General features: G+C 43.1%; 1 protein-coding gene and 1 long non-coding RNA gene across 6 annotated transcripts in view; one reads left to right on the forward strand and one right to left on the reverse strand.

Moving 5' to 3' along the window:
* The first annotated feature begins 53 nt into the window (after window positions 1–53).
* On the forward strand, window positions 54–3,577 carry LOC310686740. 2 transcript variants are annotated; one of them, XR_014516078.1, is made up of 2 exons: window positions 54–777; window positions 2,618–3,577. It is a non-coding gene; the product is annotated as an uncharacterized lncRNA (long non-coding RNA). The 2 variants fall into 2 exon arrangements; XR_014516079.1 differs by having other exon boundaries at window positions 391–773.
* Window positions 3,578–15,413: 11,836 nt separating this feature from the next.
* Window positions 15,414–24,197, reverse strand: part of PEAK1 (pseudopodium enriched atypical kinase 1) — an 83,368-nt gene continuing 74,584 nt past the window's right edge. For all 4 annotated transcript variants that reach the window (XM_083460679.1, XM_083460677.1, XM_083460678.1 and 1 more), the window contains one exon: window positions 15,414–23,485. In XM_083460679.1, coding sequence (XP_083316805.1) covers window positions 22,355–23,485 — 1,131 coding nt within the window. In that variant the 3' untranslated portion in view covers window positions 15,414–22,354. The remainder of the gene's footprint in view (window positions 23,486–24,197) is intronic.

Below are 24,197 nucleotides of genomic sequence, written 5' to 3' on the forward strand. Positions count from 1 at the left end.
GGCAGAGGATCCCACACGTGACGCACTTGAAGCCGAGGCGGGGGGGGCCGCAGGGCGTCTGCGCACGCGCGTCCCGGCAGGAGGGGCCTCCCCTCGGAGGGCGACCCCCGAAGCGCCGCCGCCCGAGGAAGGCCTCTCGCCCCGGCCGCCCTCCGCCTGCGTTGCCTTCCCCGAGGGGTCGCCCGGCAGCCCTGGGGAGCGTCCAGGAGAGAAGCAGCTAGCTGCCGTTTAGCAGGCGCCTGAAGGCCTCCCTCTCGAGGGAAGGTTTCAAGGACGGATGTTTTATTGGGTTTTTAATATTCTGTTGGGAGCCGGGAAGCCCAGCCAGATGGGCGGGGTATGAATAAATATTATTAATATGATTATTACTCTTACGGGCACCGTCCAGCTATTGATTGACAGGTCAAGCTCAATTACATGGGGAAGTTTCCATGGGGAAGTGTTTTGCTTTCGGGTGTTTTTTTAGGTCCTGCTTCCTGCAGAGGCCTTTATGGAATGCCTCCAAAGTCATACCAAACTCCTCCTCTCATTCTCTTCCTTATGTGGCCAAAAACCGACAAAAGGCACACACTGTCCAGTCCCAGGAGGGAGGTCTGCTTAGGGTTGGGGAAGCCCCGAGGTGTAGAGAATAACAAAAAAGCTTGGGGCGAGATGCTGAGGCCACAGGAGCTGCAGGGGAGAAAATGGTATTTCTGTGCAATGGACTATCCTGGAAAAGGGTATGGCTGGCTGGCTGCCCTATACAGGAGTGGTCCATACTGCAACATTTTGATGTAGGTAGGCACCACTTGTATTTCCTGAACACACCTCTACCAAGGGTGAAATTGTAATGTCTGCAACTAATGCAAGTAGTTTGTGATGAGCCTTTTTGCTCATTGTCTAGCACGGGTCAGCAAACTTTTTCAGCAGGTGGCCGGTCCACAGTCCATCAGACCTTGTGGGGGTCTGGACTATATTTTTTTGGGGGGGGGAATATGAATGAATTCCTATGCCCCACAAATAACCCAGAGATGCATTTTAAATAAAAGCACACATTCTACTCATAAAAACACACTAATTCCCGGCTGGATTTAGAAGGTGATTGGGCCGGATCAGGCCCCCAGGCCTTAGTTTGCCTACCCATGGTCTAGCATCTCTGAGCCCCAAGAGTATCCCCAACCCGCTTTTGGATGAACTGACCTGGTGGGGTTTACCATCTTAGAACTTCTTATCCCATCATCTCACTAGCCCATTAATCTAAACTAGCCCCGAATGAACAGGGCTAGAAATACCTGAAAATTTCCCCAGTTTGCTGTTTCTGGTTAGCTTTGTCCCAGATTATCTTGGGCAGACTAAATATAGGCACAGTCAGGAACTGATTTGGTCTTTCTGCTGCTCTGCCTCATTTTTCTTGGCTTAGAAGGGTTCAAACTCGTACTGTGGTTCACCACAAAAACAAGGTCGATTAAAAAGGGGGAACAGCAGGATGATAAATAGTGCTTGTAAAGTTCATTTTAAAAAGGAAGTTGTTCAAGTTTCTCCGGCCCATAAAGGAACTAACTCCAGTTTTTCTTTTTACAAAACTAGCTAGTTCAGCTGGGGTTCATCCTTAGCCACCCCCCCCCCGGGTTCAGAATGTTATAAGCTGTTGCGCCAAAGTACGGGATCCAAGTGTTATTCAGTGCCACACAAGTAATGCAGTGTAAGATGTCTGACAGAGAGTGACAATTTCCCCATAATTGTAATTTGTGCTAGCCCCACAGCTGTTAAAGGTGTAAGGCATCACATCCTTTCTTGTACCTGTTTTCACTGCAAGCTGCTTCTGTTGGAAGAATCATAGAATCATAGAGTTGGAAGAGACCACAAGGGCCATCGAGTCCAACCCCCTGCCAAGCAGGAAACACCATCAGAGCACTCCTGACATATGGTTGTCAAGCCTCTGCTTAAAGACCTCCAAAGTAGGAGACTCCACCACACTCCTTGGCAGCAAATTCCACTGTCAAACAGCTCTTACTGTCAGGAAGTTCTTCCTAATGTTTAGGTGGAATCTTCTTTCTTGTAGTTTGGATCCATTGCTCCGTGTCCGCTTCTCTGGAGCAGCAGAAAACAACCTTTCTCCCTCCTCTATGTGACATCCTTTTATATATTTGAACATGGCTATCATATCACCCCTTAACCTCCTCTTCTCCAGGCTAAACATGCCCAGCTCCCTTAACTGTTCCTCATAAGGCATCGTTTCCAGGCCTTTGACCATTTTGGTTGCCCTCCTCTGGACACGTTCCAGTTTGTCAGTGTCCTTGAACTGTGGTGCCCAGAACTGGACACAGTACTCCAGGTGAGGTCTGACCAGAGCAGAATACAGTGGCACTATTACTTCCCTTGATCTAGATGCTATACTCCTATTGATGTGGCTTTTTTAGCTGCCGCGTCACACTGTTGGCTCATGTCAAGTTTGTGGTCAACCAAGAGAGTCAGTCTCTTCAGCAAGGAAGATAAAGGAAATGCCTCAGATTCCCTCCGATTGCTTAGCAATAGTGATTAAATGACTGAGCAGCCTCAGCAACAGCGGTGTCTCTGTATCTGCTTAATAAGACTTGGAATGCTGTCTTCATATTTTGCTTTCTAATTTTCTTTATAGGTGTCCAACTGACATTAAAAAAGAAAGAAGATGAAACACGAAAGTGCAGGAATGAACGTGAAGATGAAATCATTCAAAGTTCTACCCCAAAATGAACTTAATTCACCTTCAGTTTACCTGGCAACTCTGGGAACTACTCTCAGAAGTAGTTCAAGAGTTTTGAACTGTTTCAGTTAGGTGCCACAATGGAGCAGGCTCTCTGATTCTTGGGGATCGCAATGTGTCCATTCTGTTATATGCTGATGACCTAGTTTTGTTTTCTGTGAACAAAATTGGACTTTGCAGGTCCCAATAATATCAGTAGCCTGCTCCTGAGTAACTAGGAGCAGAGTTTTCAGGGAGGAGGTCCCTGTTTTGTGGAACAGCAGTATTCCTGTTGAGATACGGTGGTCAGGCACTCTTTGTACTTACTGGAAACTAGACCATGGCGTCAGCCAAGAACAAGCATCCATTATCACAGCCTGTTATTCTATTTCATACCCTCAAATCAAGGACAACAATTCAGGGCTTCACTACCTTGAGATGCTGGCTTTTCTGCAATTACGTTGAGCCCTTGTTGAACTTAGGTTTCAACAGATGCCCTCAGCATACTTGGTTGGAATAGCACACATGGAGTGGCATTTTTGGATGTCATCAGGTTGCAGATGCACTGCTTGTAGATTTGCCCTTTACATATGGTGTCCAGAGAAATTTTTAAATTCTCTATTGGTTCTCAAATTGATCCTCCCAGGAAGTGATAGTTGAATTCTTAGCCAATAAATACACATCTGGTAGCCATATTTGCTCTGGCACCTAAGAAGCTTCATTCCAGTTATGTTAATGCTTTGTAATTTTCAGTTTTTATGCTGTAAATGTTATGTGATTTTAGAGGAAGGTTTTGCTTTTTATCCTCTTTGTTCCTTGTGAAGGCCTTTGGTGATATACAATAAATTGAAATGAATGATATTGTTACCTGTGAAATGTTGGCAGACATGGATATTGCTCTACACAACTTTCTGCGAAATATATAATGTGTTTTTGGATGCTTTCAGAAATGCTTCCTTGTTGGGAAATAATCGTTTGACTATTTTAGGATGCAATGGTTTGTAAACAGATAAAGAACGATGCTAGGAAAGTTACACAACAGAGGCTTGTGTGGCTGTTTCTTGCCTGTGGATTTGAAGACTGATTCATTGAATAGCTGCCTCGTGACCTACTTTTCTAAGAGAGCCTGCAAATACTGAGCCGAGGAATTGCGACTCTGGTGCCTGCCAGCAACATTATTCACAGGATCAAAATGGAATTCTGGACTGGTAACTCCGGGCTTCAGTAGGAAGCATGGGAGCCAACTGCTAGGGGCTGAGGTCCCTTTGCCCCCCCCCAATAAAATATTGGAGGGGGCCAGCATCCCACCCCCACGTTGATGGGCATTGCCATTAAAATGGTGTGGGTGGGTGCTGTCATGTGATCAATTATGTGGGGTGGAGCTTACCTGCCCCCCCCCCATTTTAGTCAAGGTGGAACCCCTGGTTGGAAGGGGTTACAGCCTAGGTTTGCTACTATTTGTGTAACTGGAAAAGTACATTTCTTTTGAGAGTTCCTCATCTTGTTTTATATTGTGTCTGGTTAGTGAGCCAGGATTTGGGGATAGCCCATTCACTTACAGCCCAGGGATGTTGGGCTCTCATGAGCATGGCCAGTGGTCAGGGATGGCATGTGAGAATGCATTTCCTTAAGTGTGTGTCTGATGCTAAATGAATCTTAGCTCCAGTAAAGAACAAACTATGCTTTTCTTCCCTAAAAAAAGCTATTGGTTTGGTCATGCACTGTCTTAATCAATTGATTGAAACTCCTTTGATTAACTGACATTTTAAAAATCAGATGGCAGTCCTAGTAATAAGTAAAGCTTGAGTAGCTCATTTGGGAACAAACGTGAAGTAAATAGCAGTAATTTCTTAAATTTCTCTCTCTGATTTCCTGCATCACCAGTGATTTTTGACCAGATGTAATTTAAATTCCTTTCCAGCTTTCTGATTTTATTTATTTAAAGTATTTTTACCCTGCTCTTCAGCCAAAAAAAGAGGCTGCCAGAGCAGCTTACAAAGATCAGTAAAAAGGTAGGCCCTGTCTCAGGCTTACAATACCAGGAACTGATGAGGCTTACACCAGGCGCCATGTTCCAGTTGCGCCTTCCAGTTGAGGAGCAACGGAGCTCTGGCGTGACCCTGTCTCTTTTGCTTGGCCCAGTCTTCTGGCTTGCTCTTTGATCCTGCCCAGTGGCGTAGCGTGGGTTGTCAGCACCCGGGGCAAGGCAAGTAATTTGTGCCCCCTAACCCGTGGATTTGCGCCCCCTAAGCCGTGGATTTGCGCCCCCTAACCCTACCCCCCAGATGTTGCGCCCGTTGCGGCCGGCCCCCCCTGCACCCCCCACGCTACGCCTCTGATCCTGCCTCCCAGTTTGTCTGTGGTCCTGATTTGCTTCTCAGTCCTCTTTTGGCAGCTTTGCTCCACGACTCCTGGCTTCCCAGTTCACATCAGACCACTGCCCCAAATCTCACCCAGACACAATGCAACAACAGTCTCCCTCCTGGGATGAATAGCAGCTTGGAGGATGGGGAGGGGGGAAGAGTGGGGTTCTGGCAGGACTGCGATGGAGGGGAGAGTTTGGCGCGCTCTCTGCAGGCCACAGTCCTGGTTCTGCCCCCTCTCAGCTCCTTTTGTGAAAGGAAAATGCTCAAGTGAAATGCACGGATGCCTTCAATGCCCATATCTGTCTTGGCCCTAAGGTGCAGACAGGAAAGAAATAAAATGCAGAGGGGGTGGGGGGTGGGCTCAGCTTCTCTCTGCCCTTGCCTAGGATCAGGTTGAAAAAAATGACCTACAGTTTCCCTCTCCCTATTGCCACTCTGATTTACCCAATAATGGATTTTGCTTTTGCTTTCCCAAAGTCATCTGAGCAGAGGAGCATTTGTGTTCTAGGACGATACAATTTCCCCTCGCCTGCTTTGTTCTTGCAGCATCCATCAGATCAGAAATAAATGAATGAAGACTGTTCCCCCTGCTGGGAGAATTCTCTCTTGCTGGAGAGGGGAAGAGGCATCACGTTAGAGCAGCAAAGGAGAAAATCAGGTCACACTGTGCTGCAGTGCCAAGATTTCCCTCTTGCTTTGCTTACTGCTTTTTAAGGGCACTTGACTGAATTTGAAATGTCCCAAAGGGAATAATCCACTCTCTGCACTTTGCTGAATTATTCTTCAAGCACAAAGCAATATTTTTAAATGCAATTTTTATGCATGTTGGGAAGCAGCCAGATAGCTATAAGGAAAGAAGGGAGGGTGCGAGGAACCAATCTGCCTTGTTATGTAATTAACATCTATCACAAAGAGGAAACACACAAAACAGCCAAACAGGCCAGCCTGCCAAGCGCTCCAACAACCCAAACCCCTTACATTTGGGCCTGCAAATTAATGAGGGTTTTTGCTTTTAAAGGAGCAGGTTCTGTCCTACATGGTTAAAACAAAATGAATGAAACCAAATCAGAATTTCCAAGTGAATGAGGGTGAAGGGCTCTTCTCCAGCCATGCTAGCTAAATATCACTTCCCTGTCCAAAGGCAGTGTATCTCTGAATGCCAGTTGCTAGAGGGGGCAATATTTACTTATTTATTGTATTTATAAACTGCCCTGTACCCAGAGGTCTCCGTAATGGTTCCGGAAACAGGATGGTGGAGCTCAGCTGATCTGACGTGGCCAGGGGGAAATGGGAAGTGTAGTCCAGCCATGTCTAACTCCAAAATGTGGGACCCTCTGCAAACCTGTGTCAAAGATTTGCAGTTTTTTTGCAGCAGTTTTGCAGCAACCCCCCCCATGTTTTGCAGTGCCCCACAAACCGAGTAATTGATACATCAACTAAGGGTTCGTACTTAACATTAACTACAAACCCAAACATTTAGTACTGTATCCCCTCTAAACCGATGCCAAATTGTTGCAGTCATTTTGCAGCATTTGGCAGTGAAAACCCCACATTTTGAAGCACCCTGCCAACTGAGCAATTCTACTCAAACCTGAGGTGATAGCTATCACCCCCAAAATCCAACGTTGTCTGCTTCACTCCAAACCAGTGCCAAAGTGCGGCAACAGATTAGCAGCATTTTGCAGGGCCCCACCAACTAGGCAACTGCTGCCCAAGCTGGGGTCATAGTTATCACCCCCAAACCCAAAGTTTTGCAGTGAAAATACTAACGTAGGTTTGAGTAGCAATTGCTCAGTTGCTGGGACATTGCAAAATGTGGGTTTTTTATTTTTATTTTTGCTGCAAAACACTGCTAAATTGTTGCCACACTTTGGCACTGGAGTGAAGCAGACAACGTTGGGTTCATAGTTAATTTAACTTCCATGGAGCATAATGTGGGCTGCAGCTGGACTTGGTGGACCCTGAGTCTGATCTCAGAGGGCTTGTCTTTCAGCTGCTCTTTGGGTGGGTTTTACAAAGGAGAGCCTGGCATGTGTTGCAACATGCAGCCTTCTGTGCTCCATGCTCTTATCATCATTACAAGACCCCTGCTCAGTCATCTTTTATCACAATGGCACGTGATTTGGCACTTGTTTTATCCATCCTTTAGGGACTTTCTATTTCACATGCAGAAGAATGATTTTATTTTATTATTTTCAAGAAGCTTCTGATTTCCTTTTAAGTTCCCAGTAACAGTGCCAGCCTATGTCTGGGATATGGGTTGCTTTGTTAAAGATACTGCGTCTGATTTAATTAATTCATGCAACAATTTGATCTCCAATTTATTTCAGTCCAAGCCTCAGGAATCAAATGATTCATAGTGAAAAGGAATCATATGGTGGCCAGACTTAATTTTCTGACTTCTTTGAGCAGGTATTATTGGATAATCTGATTATAGGCAACAGGAAGTTGACATTTAATTAAGGGGCATAGCCTTATTCAAAGGATGTGGGGAGGGGGAACACTCTGAGCTTAGCAAAGGTGCAAAGCATCCCAGGAAGAGCCTGGGGCTTGTGCTGCCATCAGGACAGGACTTTGGGGCAGAGACTCCAGTGCAACCTGGTCTGCTTGTCACATTTCAAAATGTCTAATGATGGGGTCTTCTTCCCCTCTGGGGCCTGGAGGCAGATTTGGGAATCTAAGAAACTGCCATGGGTACTACAAAACAAGCATTTCAAAGAAGAAAATGCACACCCTCCAAAGCAACAGGCAAACCAGCTATTCCCTCATACAAAAAAGCAGGCAATGCCCCCACCGCACACCCTCAATTATTATTAATGTTAAATCAAGTGGGAGGGGCAGAAGGCCTTGGCTGGTGCCAAAAGTGCTGTCTGAGGGCACCCTGCCCACAGACACTGTCTTGGGAACCCCAGATGGAAATATTGACAGCTGATGGCTGGGGCAGGCTTATTTATTTATTTAGTTGCATTCACCCCCCACTTTTGTCTCCAGAGAGCTCAAGGTGGCACCCATGGTTCTCTCTCTCCTCATTTAACCCCAAGAACCCTGTGAGGTAGGTGAGGCTGAGGGGCAGTGGCTGGCCCAAGCTCACCCAAAGAGCTTCAAGGCTGAGTGGGGATTTGAACCCTGGTCTGACACTCTAACCACTACACCCCACTGGCTCTGCCAGGGACATGCTGGTGAAACAGAACCCCGCAGGGAGCAGGATTGGCTCCTCACTCGTCTGCTGGAGGGGCTGGCAGCTGGACCCTGGGACTTCTGCAAGAGACACAGATGCTCTGCTGACCTCCTGCCTGACTTGAAGGATGCTAGCTGAGAAGAACAGAGGAACTACACTTTGCCATTACAAAAAATGGAAAGGGCTCTGACCTACCCTGGACTCCGTAATATCCTGCCTCTGATCCATCCAAATGATGACCAGCACTGAAACCTGCCGTCTTGCTGGTCTGCCCCTCCCAGGACGACTTCAAGTCTGAGATGATTCCAACTCTACAATTCTGTGATTCTATGAATGGTGGAAGAAAAAAATAGCAGACAAAATCCCTCTACTGCTTGAGGAAAAGAACAAGCTGAAAGCCTTGGTGCTTAGAGATTCTCTTACCATGAAGCAGTGCATTCATTTTGTTAGAACTAACAAGGTCAGGCTCCCTCCTTCCATTGTTATTTATCCTCATGCAAAGATCCTGTCTTTTCTTAAAGTGTCCTCTAGATGGCAAGCTAATGACGCATTTGGAATGGAAGGTGATGATGTATTTATTTTTTTGGAAAAAAATACCCACAATGGGTACAATGCAAAACAGTTGGAGCATGCAATCAGCTTAAGCCTGTCTATGTTTGTGTTGGATTGTGGCCACGAGGACCTTCATCCTCTATGATGTGGAGAAAATGGATAGCATGTTCTCTCCCCTCTCTCTTAATGCTAGAATTTGGGGCCACACATTCAAGTACCTGGTCAGCTGCAAGAGAGGATGCTGGACTCAATGGGCCGCTTGCCTGATCAAGCTGGGCTCTTCTTTAGCTCCTTTCCAGAAAGGCAGAATAGAACTGTCATAACCTAAGCGGGAAATGTATATCTCCATTGCTGTGGACCACATTTCCTAAACAAAGCCTCTCGGTGTGGTGGCAGTATACCACTCCAAGCTGCTTCATGAGGCCAGCAGCATGGAAGGGGGGCTGTCTTCTGGTCTTGCCTGTGGCTGGCTCCCTACCCCAAAGAGGCTGCTGGGCTACATGGACCTTTGGTCTCATCCAGCAAGGCTGCTCTTTGGGCCTGATGCACACAGATGCATGGAACGCTGTCAGTTCCTAGAGAAATAGAACACCAGACCATGTCACAGGTCAAATAAGTGTTGGTAGTCCATTTTTGGTCCTGTCATTAGTCAAAAAACATATGTTGCCTTCACTGAGAACTGACACGCCTCTTGCTCCACGAGTGGGGTTTCCCTCCCCTTGTGTGTGTAATTTGAGTAAGCATCACTTCTAAAGACCCAGACCACCATGGATCAAAAGTGGGCACAGCCTATTTATGTCAGGAGGAAAAGAGATGTTGTTCTGTCTTGGGAACAGGAGATCCTGCGCCCTTTCTTTTGATCTGCTTGGCTCGTTTCTCATTCAGGCCCTCTCATCACTTTTCAGTGCTGTTTTATAGTTTAGAGGCGCCAGCGACATCATCCGGAAGCAAAGGACTCAAATTTGGTGCGTTAGAATTTGGATGAGGACCTGCTTCTTCCACAACTCGTGCTCTAAAGCAAAATAGCATTTGGGCTTCTGCCAGCTAAGGTGGCTATTGCAACATCTTGTGGTACTGAGTTCCACATGCATGTGTGCATGTAGAATGCGTGCTCCGTAACCCCGGGAGACCCTCAGAGCAACTGACAAAAAATATTCTCATAAGAAGGGGGGCGGGGCGCGCTTCTCTTGCACTTGATCCAAAAGCTGCAGTGAGTACAGAATGCTGTCGCACACTTGCATAGAACACCTGTGCCCAGAGTACCAGTTGCTGGAAACCACAGGAGGAGGACCGTGCTCTCTTTTTTTTTCATGTAAATATTTATTGATTTTTGAGAAAAAGGAAAAAGTAAAAAAAAACAGAGAAAAAAGAAAAAGGAAAAACAGCATCAACACAAAACACACACACACAAAAAGAATATATACATTACTAAAATTTTCACCGAAAACTATACATTATCATCTCTTTCTAGACTTCCTTCAGCTTGTCCGTTAATCTTTCGTAGTAATAATTAAAGTTACGCATTTCTTTGCTTGTATTGTCATTGGACATTTTTTTCCTTCTATTTACTTTAAACAATAACTCTTAAACATTCACAGTGCTTCTCTGAATCCCATTAGCGTTGTTTGTCCCTCACTAATGTGTTCCAGATAATCCACATATTTTCCCCAATCCTTGATGAACTTTTGGTCTCTTAAATGTCTGATCTTCCCTGTTAATCTATCCAGTTCCGCGTAGTCTAATAACTTTAATCTCCACTCCTCTATCGTTGGGATTTCCTGCTTTTTCCACTTCTGAGCAAATATAACCCTTGCTGCGGTAACTGCATAGTATACAAATTTACAATCTTTCTTTTTTATTTCATTCCCTAATATCCCTAATAGAAAGATTTCAGGTTTTTTTGTAAACGTATACTTCAAGACCTTCTTTAGTTCGACGTATATTTTTTCCCAAAATTCTCTCACTTTCCCGCACTCCCACCATATATGGTAAAAGGAGCCCTCCTTTTCTTTACACTTCCAACATCTACTGCATACCTTATACATTTTCGATAGTTTCACAGGTGTTATGTACCACCTGTAGAACATCTTCATGACATTTTCCTTTACCATTACACACGCAGTAAAGTTTAGACCATCCTTCCATAATTTCTCCCAGTCTTCAAATTGTATGTTATGGCCCACATCTTTAGCCCAGCGAGTCATTACTACTTTGACCTCCTCATCCCCTAAGTTCCAGTCTAACAATATCCTGTACATTTTGGATATTATTTTCACGTCATTGTTTACAATCTCCATCTGAAATTTTGAATCTTTGTCTGCATACCCTCTTTCTTTAATATCTTTTCTGAACCTTTCATTAACTTGGAAGTAATGTAACCAAATCATACACATCACCCTTAACCTGCTCATATGGCTTTAGCTTCCATTTCCCATCTTCTTTAATTGATAGTTGACCATATGTTGCCCAATTACTTCTCATGTTAATTTTCTTCACACTTATCGCTTCAAGAGGTGAGAGCCAATGTGGGACCTTGGGTTCTAATAGATTTTTGTATCTTTCCCATATTTCGATAAGTGGACCTCTAAAGATATGGTTTCCAAACCCCTTATGTACTTTCTTTTTCTCATACCATAGGTAGGCATGCCAGCCGAACCTATTATCGAAGCCCTCTAAGTCGAGCAGCTCCGTATTCACTAAGTTTGCCCACTCTTTTGTGCAGCAAAGGCATGATGCCTCATAATATAACTTAAGATCTGGCAGGGCAAAGCCTCCCCTTTCCTTTATATCTGTTAACAGTTTAAACTGAATCCTAGGTTTTTTGCCCTGCCAGATGAATCTTGATAAAACCCTTTGCCATTCTTTGAAGGTTCGGCTCCCCTTAATTATAGGGATGGTCTGAAATAAGAACAATAACCTTGGTAATACATTCATCTTGATAGTATTGATCCTTCCCCAGAACGACAATTTCAGTCTTCCCCACATTTCCAGGTCCTTTCTTATTTCCCTCCACATTGGCTCATAGTTGTTTTTAAATAAGTCTATGTTTTTAGGTGTTAGCCAAATCCCAAGATATTTCACTTTTTTAACCACCTCTATCTGCGACTGGTGTTGAATTATTTCTATTATGCTTTGGTCCATATTTTTAACTATCATTTTCGTTTTCCTCTTATTTAATCTGAAACCTGCCACTTCCCCAAACTGGTCTATTTCTTTTAGGATTTCTTCCATTGTAATTGTTGGGTCTTCCGTCATTATTACTAGGTCATCCGCAAAGGCCTTGGTCTTATACACATTTTGTCCAACTTCCACTCCTTTTATTTTTTCATTTTGCCTGATTGAATTTAGAAGGATTTCTAATACCGTTATAAATAGTAGCGGGGAGAGTGGGCATCCCTGTCTTGTTCCTTTCTGTACCTTTATTTCTTCTGTCACGATGTTATTTATAATCAATTTGGCCTTCTGCTCTGTATATATTGCTTTAACTCCATTATAAAAATCTTTGCCTACTTCCATATGTTCCAAGTTTTTCAACATGAAGTCCCATATCACGTTGTCGAATGCTTTCTCTGCATCCACAAACATCATTATAACTTGTTTGTCAATCCTGACAGATAGATATTCTAGCATGTTGACTATATTTCTTATGTTGTCCTTCATGTGCCTGCCTGGAAGGAAGCCGGCCTGATCTTTGTGGATAATCTCTGATAATAGACACTTCAGTCTTCTCGCAAGAATTCCTGCAAAGATTTTATAGTCCGTATTTAGCAGCGAGATTGGCCTGTAATTTTTCACCTGAGTTAAATCTGCATCTTGTTTAGGGATGAACGTGATAAATGCCTCTTTCCAGGTCTCCGGAATTTCTCCTTTTCTTAAGATATTGTTCATAGTCTCTTTCAGGGGGTTCACCAAAATTGATTTCATCTCTTTATAATAACCCGCCGTGAATCCGTCAGGCCCCGGAGCCTTTCCCCTCTTTAAGTCTTTAATTGTTTAATTGTTTAAGGATAAAGAAATCTTAGGTGGATGTCAGGCACTATGGGGTTAAAAATTTGGACTTGGAATATTAATGGAATGAATGAGAAAAAAAGAGGAATAACATTGAACAATTTCTGAAAAAGAAAAATCTGGATATCATCTGTCTTCAAGAAACGCATGTGGCCAAAAGACATAAAAAAGTGTTAATTAATAAAAGATTAGGAAATGAATTTGAATCCTCAGATAAGGAAAAGAAAAGGGGAGTGGTGGTGTATGTTAAAAAAAAGATTACAGCAAAACAAATCTTCAAAGATGAAGAGGGGAGGATGGTGGCGATTCAGATTAATTGGCAAGGTGAAAACATAGTCGCGATTGGGGTTTATGCACCAAATGGTAACAAGACTGACTTTTTTTAAAATCTCGAAGAGAAACTGTTAGATTACATGGATCAAAAAATTATTTTAATGGGTGACATGAACGGCGTGGTCTCTTTAGAGGCGGATAGATTGAGGGAAGGAACAAGTAAAGAAGGGAAATTACCAAAATCCTTCTTCTCAATGACAAAAAGCTGCAACTTGATAGATATCTGGCGCCTCAGACACCCTTTGGATAAACAGTTCACCTTCCACTCTGGGCCACACCAATCGCTGTCACGGATAGACCAGGTTTGGATCTCGAGCGAATTGTGCCCAAGAGTTAAACAAATAGAAATAAGACCGAAAGTAATATCTGACCATAGTCCGATAGAATTGGAACTGGAGAGTTTTGAAAGAAGAACTTTTAGATGGAGACTAAAGGATTACCTTTTAGATGACCAGAAGATTGTAGGAAACGCAAAAAAAAGTTAACAGATTATTTTACGGACAACTGTGACAAGGGCACAAAGACTAATGTGGTATGGGACGCAAGCAAGGCAGTGATAAGAGGATTCTTCATTCAACAAAATGCGATCAAAAATAAGAACAGAGAGAGGGGTAAAGAAGAAATCCTAAAGCAGATAATGGACAATGAACAAAAATTAATTCAGAAACCTAACTGTCAGAAAATAATAGAAAACATCAAAATCTTACAAGCTCAATTTGCCACAATAATAAATAGAGAGGTAGAGTGGAATATAAAAAAATTAAGACAAAAGAATTTTGAATTTTCAAATAAACAAGGCAAATGGCTTGCATGGCAAATTAAAAAGAGGAAAGAACAAGGTGTAATAAATAGAATTATAGCAGAGGAAGAAGAAATAACTGACCCAAAAGGAATCCGGAAAGAGTTTCTGGATTATTATAGAGGCCTTTATAAAAATAAAGAGAGAAATAATTTAAGGAGAATAGATAGATTTCTGAAAGACAAAAGGGTGCAAAAAATTCCAGCAGATAAGAAACAACGATTGAATATGCCAATTGAAATAGAGGAGATAGGAGGACCGTGCTCTTGAGCTCAAACCCTGCTTACAGGTTTCCCAATTATGTTTGTGATGTATGCGCAGGCTCCAGGGAAGGCATGTCTAATGTTGGGAGGGGTGTGTGCCCTTTTTCAATACAGGAGCAGAAAATACCTGAACAGAGCTAAACTGGTTTCTCCCTCTATGAAACTGGTGCCTCTCCTGTGAGTAACAAAGCTCAAGAGTTTGCCTGTTATTTCTCCTGCATGGAATGCTCTGAGCATCACTGCCAGGCTGCATGATCCCCTGCATGGTGCCTGATAGTTTATTTTCTTAGCGTCATAGAATGATATAATTGTAGATTTGAAAGGGACTCCAAGGGTCATCTAGTCCATCCCCGCAATGCAGGAATCTCAACTAAAACATTCATTTCCCCCACGATGACAAGGAACCATTAATGAGTACTCTTCGATCAGTCAACCAGCTACAAAGCCGCTTAACAGCTACCTTGTTCAACCCCAATTTCATCAAGTTACCTCATTTCCTATTTTATCTATGTTAACTGCCTTGAGTCCTAGAATGGGAAAATGGTGGGATATTAATAAATTTATAAGTAAGTATAATAATAATAATAATAATAATAATAATAATAATAATAATGCTTTTGTATGGCAGAAGTCATGAAGTGAGACTCGCACTATCCCCCTGGACAGCAACCAAGGAATGCTGGACTCCTTCCCTACCCAAAGTGCCTCCACTAGCAAGTATTTCTCTTGGCTGCAGAAGGGGAAAGGGGAGACTGCCTCTTCACCCCCCCACGCTCTCCTGGAACCAAGGACAAGTTGGCTCCTCTCCTCCCACAGTGTCAATGAAAGTCCGTGAAGTGTTGCACAAGAATTTTTCCCTTATGCCCATTACTTTCCCCTTGTTTTGTGTCTTTCAGACTGCATGCTATCACTTAAAGTGTTTTCATAGTTAACAAGGGTGCATTAAACGTCTCTGCTTTCCATTCATGGAGTCCTTTCTACAGGTCAGTTCCCTCTGGTGTGAGATCTCCCGCAGGTGAGGCACCACAGATGTTGGCATCCGGAATGCTATCCATTTCTGCCAGGTATCCTCAAGAAAGATCCTTCCTTCCTTCCTACCTTCCTTCCCCTAAGCTGCACCTGTTTGCATCTGTCACAAGAGCCACACTCATGCCGCTTTATTGTCAGCAACACTCCCAGCAGGGGAAGAAGTGAAGGCAAGGGCACACCTGGATTCTCAGCGTAATAAAACTAGTTTATTTACACAGTAACATGTATGCCACAGAGTATACAGCAAAGTACCACAGCAAACCAGAGTGTTATTGCCCTCTGATCACAAAGGTAGCCTAGGAGTTATATCTATAAAAATGTGTAAATATAGATATGAAACAACGGATACAGCGATTCTGTGAACTCCAAACACAGATTACCCAGGAGAATGGAGACTTTCAACAGAGAAGATTATTTCCCACCTGGAGACATTTGCAAAGAAATACCACTGCCTTTGTGTAGAACTTTTTATTTTTTTAAAATTAGCTTTTTAATAAAAAACATAGGGATTGTTCTTTAATATTTTACATGCTGTGCATAATTCAATTTAAAAGAAAATATCCCTCAGGGCAAAAGCTATAAAACTTTCTAAGCCTGAGCAAGTTCAGGTTAACTACTTGTATCCTGAAAATGGTATTTTGAAGGGAAAAAAAGAATTTTTAAAATTCAAGCACATTGTGTGCATATAAGCTATGTATATAATATATAGACAGGGCACAGAAAAACAAAAGGGCAAAGTGGGTTGTTCTTGTAGTTAGTAAAATTCATTTATAAAAATATGGATAGATGCATTTCTTCCTTGTTAAAAAATATTTCAATCTTTTCTGAATTAAAGGGATAATCAAGGAGTTGGAAGCAAGGTATTGGTGGGAGTAAAGGGAAGCACTTCCATGCAAGTGAGCGGGCAATTTTGTGAACTCCCATCTGTTTTCCCCTCCCTTCTAAGCTCAATTGTCTGCTTGGCAGCCAAGAGCTTTCCCACAAGAAACAGGAAGGTGCAGCAACTTCTGTAGAGGTTTTCTCGGGAGCTGAGTGCTTTCAATTGATCTCCCAAGTATAAAGGCTGCAGTTAAGGGGAGCCAGACCCACGGAAACCAATAGTTTGGTGCCGTTAACTCAGTGCAGGGCTGGCACTGTGCATCTAGGCCCTTTCTATGTTGTTGGCTGTCATTTTCAAATTACGCATTCCTCTCATCAGAATTCAAAAAACAGCTGGAAAGGGCTACTTTAGCAGTTGCAGCAATTTTACAGAGTGAATATTCTTCAATATGCCCTTTGTAAAATTGATTTGGATTGGATGAATAGCTTTCAAAATGCTTGTCATGATGATGGACCTAGGGCTGCATGTCTAAGCTTGTAAATGGCAACAAAACCCCACAGTGCAATTCTGCAGGGCCCTTCCTAGAGAGCGCCAGGGAGACTTTGCCTCCACTGCAGTATTGTCACCTGAGAATTCCCTGGGGTTTGTGAAGGGTGCTCCCTGTTTAAGTCCTAATACTATGAAGCAGCAAGAGTCAGTAAAACTTCAGGAACTGTATTTATTTGTGAACAAAAGATGAGCAGTTCAGTGCAGCACCAAAGACTTGCCACACAGGTAAGACTAAGGTTCCAAGTCCTTCCAAGCTATGGAGGGATCCCACACCAAACCAGCGCAGGGAGGGGTTTCTGTTACAAACCAAGCATGGAGGTCACACACAAGTGCAACTCTTTCCTTCCTGCCCCCATTAAATGACAACCATTCATTTATATGGAAGAAGGCGAAAGGCGTACTTGGGGACTGTGGCCAGGGTCACACCGCACTGTAAGCCAGAGAATGACTTGCAAACATGTGGCTCCTAGAGCGACACTTGCACCCACTTGTCTCCCCCCTGGGGTCCTGAGTTCAATGAAAGTTTGGCTTAGTGCATTTTCCAAACTTGGAATCATGTGTTATCATCCTTCGCCACAAACTGTCACCACAGGGCAAACCTTGGCTACAGAGTGTAGTTTTAAGGCGAGACCTTAACCATAATCCTGGGCTTGGACAGCATACGAAACCAAACCTAGTTGGTAATGTAAGAGGGGCCAGACTGGATCAAAGCTACATCAGAAGGCTGCCTGGTGTTCCTTAATCCACCTTATATGTTACCTCAGTTCTCTCTCCATGAAGAATCTCATTTATGGGGTACTTCCGATTCCTACTTTGGTGGTTTGGGATTCAATTAATGTACAAAACAGGAGAATACATATTCACGAAACAGGAACATTGAGCCCTTATCAGTGGAATGTGGGTACCTCCCATTAGAGGTACATTGATCTCCCTCTCTGATGGCTTTCTGACACCTGCTAAAGACACCTGTTTTGTCTGGCTTTTGAGGACCAAATAGGTGGGTTAGTCAGTTCCTGTTCACTTCACTTCTGCATTGAATAGACTTTGTAATTCAATTATTAACTAAATTTCTATACTGCCCTTCACCCAAGGATTACAGGTAAGAAACAATACAATACCAGCTCCAGTTTAATTAAATAATAATTAATAATTTTATTGTTGGGTTTATGTTTAATTTACTGAAAATTTTGGTTGAAGGGTAGTATAAAATACAAGAACATAAAATGGTAACAACAAGTGAAAAGTTTGAGGATGCTTTGATGGGTTCTAGATGTTCCCTAATAAAAACCTGTCCCAAAGGCAGAATTCCTCTTAACTTTATTGGATAGTTGACCAGATCCTATTCGAATAGTTGTAAAACAGAGTTCAAAAGGGAACAATGTATCACGGTGCTTCCTGGCTTGAATTTGCAGAAAGGAGAGAAGGAGTAAGTTGTAAACTTAGGTATTGTCCCATTTAGCTCCTGTTATACCAGTTCCCTTAGCAACATTTCTGTTTCTTTTCTAGCCAAATTCAACATGCAGGATGGTCCTGTAAGAAGTCTGCCACTTTCCCCTTTCTCGTTTTCCATGTGCTCCGAGTTCCACACTAACGGACAGGTTGGGTATAGTCTTCCTTGATATTACTAACTAATATTAGATTTTGTAACAAGAGTTGCAGGTGGTTTATGTGTACAATTTTGTTGCTGGAGTCTGAAAAAGATTGTCAGAGCAATAGGTTTTCCAATTCTACATTGTCTAAGCAGCTATTTCAAAAGGTTCTTTTTTAAATACCCTATACAAGTTGCAGATTTGAATAATATGTTTGACTTTTAGTTTGGTTTTTCAATAGTATCAAATGAGTCTGAATCCAAGCCACCAGATAGAGTTCCCTTCTGGTTGAATTGCCAACTAAGCTTTCTTAGACTCCACCCCCTTCAAAATATGGGCAATATTGTTTTTTTAAGCTGGTAGGTAGCAGTGGGCGATTCCCACTGCAAAATTCTCTCCCTGTTAGCTTTAATTCTGTGACAAGGCACTGTTGTTAGTGTAATTAATCAATGACTCAGGTTGCCATCCCAGAAGAGATTAATGACACCAAAAGCTCTGAGAAGTACACATTCAAATTCTTTTAACCCACAATTAATTTCCCAGAACTTTTTTGTGGTTAGGTTTATTGTGCTAAAATAAGTCTGAGTGTCAGCTTTCTAAATGTATATATATTTACAATAAGTAAATATATACATTTATGGTCAATATGGCTATTTTGAGAATCACAATCCTATGAATTGCGGTGAGCTCAACTCAAAAGGCTCTAAAATGCAAACCCTACAAATATGTGCCTGTGTATTTAAGGTTTCATTTTTGATGCTTGCAGAAGCGAATTGTGAGGGCAACAAAGGCTTTTGTTTAAATGCTGTGCTGTAACAATATTTTCTTCTAGTGTCTTGGTTTGAAATCTGCTTGGTTTGGGCCCAACTCTTCAATGGCAAACCCTCAACAAATCAATGAGACTTCGATAGGATGCTTGGAAAGGCAGCTCCAGGCACCACCAAGAATGGAAGTACTTGCCTGGTTGTACCTCTCTCTCCCTCATGCACCCTCTCTTACACAGAATTCCTATTACCATCCTTCATTACCAAATTTACTCAGTGCTACAAAATAAGGAGACGGCAGTGAGTGTATACCCCATGCTCACCTAGAGTACACAATGCTAATACTGGCTGAAATCTGCTATCAAAATGCAAAATGAAATCACAAAGCTACTAAAAGACAAGATACAAAATTTTGGGATCTGCTGCATAAAACACACAAGGTCATGTAACATTCAATAGTCTACTCTGCACATCCACATGAAACTGACACAAAGCACATATCTCTCTGCACAAAAGTAGAGCAGTGGTCTAAAGGAATGTGCCCTGCTGCAATGGTCAGTAGTCCATGTTCCACTAGGATGAGCATGCTGGTTAAGTGAGAACTTATGTGCACACAGATATCAGCTAGAAGCATATATAAAACTTGGGAAGGAGGTGTTCTCTACCTTTCCAGCGCATAGCTGTGAGCAATGTGGACTCATACAGGCAAGCATTGTGTCAAGCAATCACACAATTACCTGTGTGATATAGGGCTGCATGGGATATTTGTGCAAGACTCTCCAAAGAATCTGGCCAGAAGTCTGTACCAAATGCCCCATTCAGGGGGCTTCATGGAGCAAAATCACCTCTTACATTCTGGGCTGCATTACATTACATTTGGCTCTTTGGCCTTCCAGGTGTCCTTTTGACTGTGCCTCCATGATCTGTGCTCATGATGAAATTGTGGTGGTTATGCAAAACCCCACTTTCAATACTGTTTGCAAACATTTTGTGGCCAGCACTGCTTCATTTCCAATCAGTGCATAGCCCGCAACCTCTTGCTGAAATCCTGTAACCTTTTACACCATGGATGTTCATGTTTATTTTTTGTCTGGCTTTTGTTGTGCTATAGTACAAGAGTGCCCTTCCAGGTGGCAATCATGCAATAACAGGGAATCATTGCAGAACAGCCATTAAAGTGGAATGAGGTGTGGACAGTGCAGAATAATTCTATCACTAATGCACTATTATTGTGTCAGTGACATGCTGCAGAATACACTCGCCATTCCCCTCACACCACCCAGTCTGGAGGGCCCTTTTGTGTGCCAGGACAGCTGCCTGCCTACAAATTTTGCACTTTTATTTTAAAGCAATACAGGACACATTCACACACTTCTTAGCTTTGTCTGGTCTTTTTCTGATAATCAATAAGTACTGAAGCAAGAAGATTCAAAGCATTTAAAGAGGCCACCACATATTTTATGCTGGGGTCAGATTTTCATGAACTACAGGGTTGGCATCAGTGAGAAATCCACACCCTGCTCCAAGACCACAGAGCTGACTTTGCTGACATAATTTCTGCAGGTCTGCTTTTCAGTTTCTGGTCCAAACATGCAAGAACTGTTCAAAGTGGCTATTTGTCTCTAAGGCTGAAGTAAACAGGTTAGTCACAGTTTAACAATAAAGAAAGGAAACATCAATCTGGAGAAGGATGACACATAAGTTTGTGCATCTATGTGCCATGAAAAGGAAAGGGGGCAGATCTAACATATGGTTAAGTCTGTTAAGCAACGTAAACACTAACACAGCTTTCTCATATAATACATCAAAAAATTGCACATATATCCATAGGAGGAGGAGCAGCAGCAGCAGCAGCAGCATGGGCTCAACACAAGAGCTGTCCACATTTCAAAAACCACCCCCAACTGTGGGAATTAAATACTGGGCTGCAGTTCCATCAGGTCAGAGCTACTCAAACCAAGTCCAACCAATACTGAGCAGAGAGATCAGGTGCAGCAGGACTGTACTGTAATGGATCCACAGGAAAAGGCCAGTGTGTCAGGGAAGGAGCGCAAACATTTCTACAGGCCACTGGACTTAGTAGGCAGCAATTCCCTCTGAGCCAATGATGCTTAAACAGCTAAAATGTCCAAAAACTAGATACTGACAGCAATTGGATAGCCAGATTCTACATAAACTAAAACTGCTAAACGTAACTGTTTTGTGATAGCTGCACAACATCTTTTGCCCCCAAGAGAACCACACCTGTAGAAAACTCATCTCTATTTACATAGCTTTTTTGTTACATAAAGATGAGCTCTGAGCAACTTTAATACCCTGCTTCCTTGTTGCTTTGCAAAGAAGACATGGAAGCCTGGCATTTTTACCCTTGGTTTTGGGGTAAAACACCAGCCAGATAGCAGAAGGGGAATAGCTGCTCCTATTTGCTTCAAACCGTCCCTTTGCTCTTGGCATTGCTCTGTTAACATTATAATTAACAGACCATCAATGATCTCTAGCAGAACTACTGTGTCAAATGTGCTGGCAAAAAGAGAAAAACACATCTGCTGCTGCCATTGGAAATATTCTAGATTGATAAATCAGAGTTCAGGGTTAAGAAGACAAAGGCACGAGAAAGCAACACACAAGAAGGGTAAACTTGCACCTGGAACTCTGTGGGGTGGGGGGAAGCAGTGCAGGCAAGAAATCTGAATGGAAAAATGACCTGTAAGGAGAAGGGATGAGCCCATCTTTCCTGCCACACTTCCACTCAAAATCACTAGGTTGTGTTTTTATTTTTAAAAAACACACCACAAATATTGGGGCTTTCCATGTAATGTGTCCTTTGACCCCAGCAAGAATAAAAGAAACAAGGAAATTTGTTCAGTCTGCAGCTGACTGTAAGTCACTCAGTGGCCGCCTGTTGTGGTCCAGGGTTGTCTCATGGGGAAGGAACAATCAAATAAAAGACTGCACCTGCAGGAAGTATGACTGATATGGCCAAGTCACCCCTGAGATGGGGCCAGAATGACAAAGGCATGGAGCAGAGGCCATGTCTTTGTGAAGAGTGGTGTGCATTCTGGTGGCTCATTCACAGCTGACTCAATTCTGTTTGCAGTTATTACTGGATGCTGCCATTTGCAGCACTCACTCCACACTCTTACACCTCCAAACAGCAATGTAATAAATAGTGGTATCCTTAATAAATTTACACACCTCCTTGTCCAAACAAACCACCAGCTAAACTAGGCTTCAGACCTCTCCCTGGCACCTACGACAGGAAACAGAGCTTCCTGGCAAGATCAGTTTGCTCACTATTGGTGACCTTGAGTTCTAGCTTATAATTTTAAAACTTGCACACATAGATGAGGCTGGGGATGAAGAGAGGATTGTGGTGCATCCAAGTGAAAGCAGCGGCTACAAACTAATGTTGCTGCATGATTTTCACTATGCGGCTGAGGGAGTCTGTAGTGGCAAAAGCCAGATACTGGCAACAAAGCCAGTCTTCGAGGCTGACTTTGCATTCCCTGTCCAAAGACTTCTCAGCAAACTTGATCATCATCAGCGTCCGTTTGATGTCCAGCCAGTTTTGGAGCACAGTATCTCTTTGTGCTGGTCTGGAAGAGGCATTGAGAGTCTGAAACAAATCATCCCGGGGCCCCCACAGCAAACACTGAAGGACTCCCTTGGCCTCAGATATAAGGATTCTCTCCGATGGATTAGGGTTTAGCAGGCAGTTAGCAAGCTGCTGAAGCCCCAGGGAATAAAGGGAACGACAAGGGATACTGGGCAGGTCAGCACAAGTATACTCTTTTTCCTTCAGCTCTGGATTTTCATCAAAGGGATTGCGCAGGTGTAACATTTCATAGATGAGGATGCCGGTTTGGAACTCATCACATTTCTTATACTGTGTTGCTGTGATGATCTCTGGGGCAAGGCGGGACTGGTCTCTTAGGACTTCAGGGTCCACCAGATGGCTCTTTTGTTTTGCTTGAGAGAAATTGCTCACTATAAGCCTGGCAGGGCAAGCAGCACTGGGAGAGGGCTCCACACTCTCATTGTTCAGAAGGCTTCCCCCTGCCCTATAGTCCACCAGCAAAAGGTTCTCCAAACGCAGATCACAATGAGTGATGTGATACGGTTTCAGGTGTTCTAGACCAGAACACAACTGTAAGAGGAGGAGGCATACCTGCCTTTCATACAAGTCTGGGCTGCTGGCATGGCAGTCTGAGGACTCCAGCACAAAATCTGCCACGGTTAGGTAGGGAACTTCTCGAGTGATGACTACAACTCTGCTGCGCTGCTTGCTTGTGGCTCCTGGCAGATTTGAGCTGTCTTTCTGTGAAACGTCCACGGTGTTCTTCTGCTTGTCATCTTCCTGCTCTTCCTCATCCTCTTCTGGTGAATGGAGATCTTCCCATGGAAGCAGACGAACAGGCACATCAGCTAGGAAATGGCCACAGTCCTGCTGGATGTTGAAGTGGATGGCCAAGCTCTGGCGGATGGCCAGGCTGTGGTAATACTGTTGAGATTCTTTAGCTTTGCTCTTGCAGATCTGAAGGGATGAAAGAAAAATAGATCACTTATCACCCTTGACTACACCCTCCCATTCCAGATACAGAGCAAGGGGAAGAGCATGCCTGGAATACCTCACATTCTGATCACAGAAAACTCATTTTGTAATCTGGAATGTTACTATTCCCCCTTACAATGCAATTTTATGAGTTTTATATTTGCTTGTTGTCATTCACAGGGACTCTAGGACTGGCCTGACCACTCAAAATGAAGGGTTTTAGAATTGTTTTTAGAAAGTTTTGCATTATATTGCTGAAATGTGGTTATGTAGTTCAGTCCCTTTTCTGTAGTGTGATGTGCCCAGCCTAAAAATGACTGAAAACAATTTAGTCAGCACAAAGTCATCATGCAAAGATGAAAAATTATAATTAGTTCAGTGGAACAACTGATGTATTATTAGTATACAAGTGTTTGAAAACCAAAATTGGATGCCAAAAGCAAAGCCTTTTCTCTCAAATGTTGCTTAAGGTTTGAGCTGATTTTCAGATGGAAATATAAGCAGACTGTAAACAGATCTAGTCTATTAGCGACTATTCTTCAGAGTAAGAAATGTGGTGACAGCAGAACTACTATATTATTTGCATATGTGGGACTTCCCTTGGAAGTTAGTACAGAATGCTGCAGCACGATTGCTGGGGGGACTGAGGCCTGTGCTCAGAGATTAGCTCCACACAGGTAACTTCTGAACCGTG

This window comes from Podarcis liolepis (assembly GCF_965112155.1).
Source record: "Podarcis liolepis genome assembly, chromosome: 9".
Taxonomy (NCBI): domain Eukaryota; kingdom Metazoa; phylum Chordata; class Lepidosauria; order Squamata; family Lacertidae; genus Podarcis; species Podarcis liolepis.